Source organism: Tachysurus fulvidraco, chromosome 7, assembly GCF_022655615.1.
Source record: "Tachysurus fulvidraco isolate hzauxx_2018 chromosome 7, HZAU_PFXX_2.0, whole genome shotgun sequence".
Taxonomy (NCBI): Eukaryota; Metazoa; Chordata; class Actinopteri; order Siluriformes; family Bagridae; genus Tachysurus; species Tachysurus fulvidraco.
In genome coordinates, this window is record NC_062524.1 from 30,068,442 (window position 1) to 30,073,441 (window position 5,000).

Consider the following 5,000-nt stretch of genomic DNA (forward strand, 5'->3'; position numbering starts at 1 on the left):
TTGCATATTTTAATGTAACTTCTTTAAATGATCGTGTGTGAACACTAGGTGTCAGTATATACACCTAATGATTATTCATTTATATATAATATTTATATAACTCTCTATTATAGACACATAAGAACTAATGTCACTCTCTCACACACACAGGACAATTTTCCAGAGATGCCAATCAACCTACCATGCATGTCTTTGGACCGGGGGAAGAAACCGGAGTACCCGGAGGAAACCCCGCGAGGCACGGGGAGAACATGCAAACTCCACTCACACGAGGCGGAGGCGTGAATCGAACCCCCGACCCTGGAGGTGTGAGGCGAACGTGCTAACCATTAAGCCACCGTGCCCCGCGTCAGTAAATACACCTAATGATTATTCATTTATATATAATATTTATATAACTCTCTATTATAGACACATAATAACTAATGTCACTCTCTCTCTCTCTCTCTCTCTCTCTCACATACACACACACACACACACACACACACACACACACACACACACACACACACACACACAGGTGACATCAGAGAAAACATCAAAACAAATAAAGAGTGTTAAAGAAGTGTTAGATGTAAAACTTTTATTTATTATATATACTATATAATATACTCATACTATTTACTTTATAAAGGAATATTTCTGTTTATTAATCATGATCTATGTCTTTCTGGCTGTTTATGTTTAAAATAATTAGAAACACATTACAAATAAATGAAAAGTATTGCTGGATAACTATAATAACTCTAATAAGAAGTCTTTGTTAAAATGCATTATATGTTAAAGTTTGTGTAAAACATGCATTCATATGAACATGACTTTACTTAACTTTCTTTCAAGTGAAACCCAAAATAAGAACAAACAATGAGAATTAATGCTATTTTGTGATATTTGGGTTATATGGTGATGTGTGAGTGTTTAAAATAATTCATTTTTTACACACACTGTACTACTGCATGCAGAGAAATGACCAAAGGACCTCAGCCACAGCTTACACATAATCGACTGGCTGAACAAGAGGAGGGAATCTCAGTCATGACAAAATGATGCACTGATTCAAACACAGTCCTGCTGAACAAGAGAGAAGCAAATTCTAATCTTGAGAGAAAGTCTTGACATCTGTCATTTTTTGGGAATAATTAGAATCAGAATCAATTGTTTTTATTCAGGATCAGCAAAAGACATGATGAAGAGTCAAGTGTGTTCTGAACCATGTTCTCTGAGTTTATTTATTCCTCTCAGTCCATGCTGCTGTGATCTGTAGGAAAGAAGAAACTGCTCAGATCTTCTTTTTGTCATTGGCTTTTGAAGTGATTTCCTCAGTCCCCAAGCAGCGCACTCCCTCCAGCAGCATGGGGGTTCCGTGATGGCGGTCTGAGATATTCAGGAATAAAGACAGTGGACATTTACTATTTATCAGTTTATAAATTTGTGTGTAAACGTTAGTGTAAAACAAAACAAACTAATGCCAAGTTATTAAACACTGACGTTCTTTGTTTCTTTGTGAATGTTTTGAACACTGACAGGTATATTAACAAGCATCTACATGACACAGCGCATTGTCACTTTATACAATGTCACTTCACATTGTCAATAATAATAATAAGAAGAAGAAGAAGAAGAAGAAGAAGAAGAAGAAGAAGAGGAAGAAAAAGAAGAACTTGGTGAATCAATTACAAGTTTGATTCTCTCCTTAAACAGATATGATTCATGAAAAATACTTTAATTCTCACCCATCACTCTGGCCTGAACTCGGACTCTAACGCTGCTGTCTCTCCTGCTTCTGTTGACGAGTGTGAGCTCCTCCTGCACCACTCCTTCCTGCTGAGCACTGTACTCACACACCACCTTCACTCCTCCTAAAGACAGAAAGAATGACAGAACACAAGAACAGAGATGAAGTGTGTGTGTGTGTGTGTGTGTGTGTGTGTGTGTGTGTGTGTGTGTGTGTGTGTGTGTGTGTGTGTGTGTGTGTGTGTGTGTGTATAAGTATGTGTGTATAAGTGTGTGTGTATATGTGTGTGTTTGCCTGTGTGTGTGTATGTGTGTGTGTTCCTGTTTGTGTGTGTGTGTGCATGTGTGTGTGTGTGTGTGTGTGTGTGTGTGTGTGTGTGTGTGTGTGTGTGTGTGTGTGTGTGTGTGTGTGTGTGTAAAATGTAAGAAGAGTGTGAATGGTGATATGTTGAAGGCTGCGAGTAGAGCGATGTTATCCTCAAATAGAGGAACACTGACCCCTAGTGGTATTTGGAGGTACTTTTAAAAGTAAAATAATTTTAGGGGGGAGAAAGGAGTCAGAACGTAATATATGTATAAAGGGATTATGTAAATATCTAAGTGTGATGTGATCATGGCAAAATAAACATTACATGACTGATATTTATCACCAGTGAACTACAAACCTCAGTGAACATTAAATAATCCAGTCATTAATAAAAACAATGTAACGTAAGTAACTAGTAAGTGTTTGTTGTTCTGTAGTCGGTGATCAAATCAATTTAAATATTCATGCATATTATAATAATGACTTATTTAGACCTTCTAAAACCTGTTTATTTATTATTAATGTTTTAAAAAATTGATTACAGCTTCTGTTCTTCTGCTTCCCGTCTCTCAGTTTGAGACCCGCTGCAGAGATGAATAATTAAAGATAAAAAATCATAACGTAGAGACAGATACAGTAGATCCACATATAGCAGTCACTTGACTGGGTCATTTATCTGCTCTTTGTTTGTCTCCAGATTTGTTAAGTTGTTACCTTCAGGACGACGGGCGATGCGGGTGGCACGCAGGCGGGGTTTGGGCGTGGTGCGTAACGCCGGAGAGAGAGACGTGTCCTTCCCCAGAGAGGGGACGTGTGGGATCAAGAAGATAATCTCATATTTATGGTGGCTTTTTAGGAATCCGGCCTAAACAGAGACAAGAAATATCAGTGGTACTGTAGTGAGCAAGGAGATGTAATAAAACAATAGAGATGTCGAAAGAATATAAAGATTTAAACTTTAGTGTCAAAAGTTACTCCACACAAGCATTCTGGGTATTTTGGTCTCTGGGTATTTTTTATCACTTAAAGGTGCGGTCTCTGTTGTTTGAAAGCCAATGTTGACATAAAAAATCACCAAAACAAACACGCCCCTAACCCAAACGGGTCCCACCCCTGTATCGATAGCTCCGCCCACACATACATACGTAACCCAGGCGACTAACGGAAAGAAACGTGTCTTTATCATAGCTGAAGGGAAGAACAATACGATTGTAGATAAACAAACAAGCAAAAATGCCACACAAGCATAATGATGTAAAGGACAAAGGCATATATTAGTTCTGTGTAACAAAGCAAAACCAACGTTACTCACCTATCGAGAAGGAAAAAAGCGCCTCGGCGTCTTAAGTAAAGTCGGCCACATATTCACAGGTCGGAGTTTCCCGAGTCGATAACTCCTGAGCTAAATGCTGTTACTACACAAAACGCGGTTGTAGCTGCCTCTCTACATTACTACGATAGAAAAGAGGTGTTATTTGTGTAGTAACAGCGTTTAGCTCAGGAGTTATTGACTCGGGAAACTCCAACCTGTGAATATGTGGCCAACTTCCTGCTCCTTCAGTTCTCTCCAGCGCTGGAAAGCTGATCCTATATTAACACGTCCTACTTCTTGTCCTTATCGTAAGTCTTTCTTCTCTTTCTTTCTTTGTTTTTATCCTCCATGTCGATGTTCAAACCGCTTTCTGCTAATGTCACACATGCGCACTGAACACTCTCTCCACCCATATTGACAAGCCCCGCCCCTTTCTGCTAATTGGCTGCACTTTTTTTTTTTTTGTTTAGTTTTTCATCCCGACTTAGTTTATGAAGCATTTCTCCAAAATCGGAGACCGCACCTTTAAATATATGACAACAGCGAGTCCCGTGTCCTAAAGCAGTCAGGACAGGTGTGAGACGATACCTGATGATGTACAAGTGGCATTTTAGTGTTAACTGGCCGTCTGAACGTCACCTTGACCATGTAAGCTCCATCAGGCTCGGCTACAGCAGTGATGATCTTATCCTGCTGCGTGTCCTCACCGCTCTCACTAAGGACATCGTCGTCCATCTCGTCCGGGAAGTGGACGCCTCCACCTTTGGATGCGGAGCCTGTCGGAGTGACGGGGAAAGTGAGAGGACGAGATGTTACAGTGAGTGGGAGAGACACAGGAGTGTGGGTGTGTGACAAGAGACAGAAATCGAGCAAAAACAGAGCTGAAGGACTGTTAAAGAAAAGAGGAACTCATTGTTATAATAATGAGAATAATATAAATAGGAAAGAAAATATCGCAGAATTCTTAAATAAACAATACACAGATGATCACACTGATTTAATAACACACACACACACACACACACACACACACACGCACACACACACACACACTTTTCCTTCCTGTTGCCATGTCAACACAAGGCTGTGAAAGACTCGTGGTGATGTTCGGTGTCAGTGGGACGTCATCGCTAATCACCGGCGTCCACCACGACTTCCTGCTGGAACACTTTCACTTCCTGTCTTTCTACACTGCGTCCTTCAATCCAGGTCTCTGAAAGATAAATATTTTATTTGCATTATATTTTATTTAGCTTTATTTTACTTAACCAGGCTGTTCACTCTAACAGCATCCACACACCGATGATAACGACTGACAGCGTTCACACTGAAACAACAACATAATAAATATTTAACACCTGATAATGGATTAGTTTGGGACAGAAGAACTAAATGTAGTTATATTGCTCAGATGAAGCAGCAGATAAACCTGACTGTGATCACGTACGGTGAACGTCGTGTGATTAGCAACACTAAAGATACCAAGAAAGTGAGTGAAAGAGAAATTTACTCATTTAAAGTCTTTTTATGGATCTACATTAATATTAGATTTAAAGGATAAAGAATAAATGATGCATTAGAGAGTTAAACCTTAGATATATCTGATATCCATCATCTGTCAGAGGAAAGACTGAGGAGTGATTAGTG

General features: G+C 39.4%; 1 protein-coding gene across 2 annotated transcripts in view; it reads right to left on the reverse strand.

The window, feature by feature from the left end:
- Window positions 1-651: 651 nt before the first annotated feature.
- si:ch211-151p13.8 (uncharacterized protein LOC562078 homolog) overlaps window positions 652-5,000 on the reverse strand; it is a 6,083-nt gene continuing 1,734 nt past the window's right edge. Inside the window, exons 1-5 of one of the 2 annotated variants that reach the window (XM_047815969.1) lie at window positions 4,407-4,466; window positions 3,993-4,129; window positions 2,756-2,906; window positions 1,734-1,859; window positions 652-1,374 (exon numbers count right to left, since the gene is read on the reverse strand). In XM_047815969.1, the coding sequence (XP_047671925.1) occupies window positions 1,280-1,374; window positions 1,734-1,859; window positions 2,756-2,906; window positions 3,993-4,129; window positions 4,407-4,425 (528 nt within the window). In that variant the 5' untranslated portion in view covers window positions 4,426-4,466 and the 3' untranslated portion in view covers window positions 652-1,279. Of the gene's footprint in view, window positions 1,375-1,733; window positions 1,860-2,755; window positions 2,907-3,992; window positions 4,130-4,406; window positions 4,567-5,000 lie in introns of those variants that run through there. The other variant, XM_027148341.2, reaches the window with a different exon arrangement.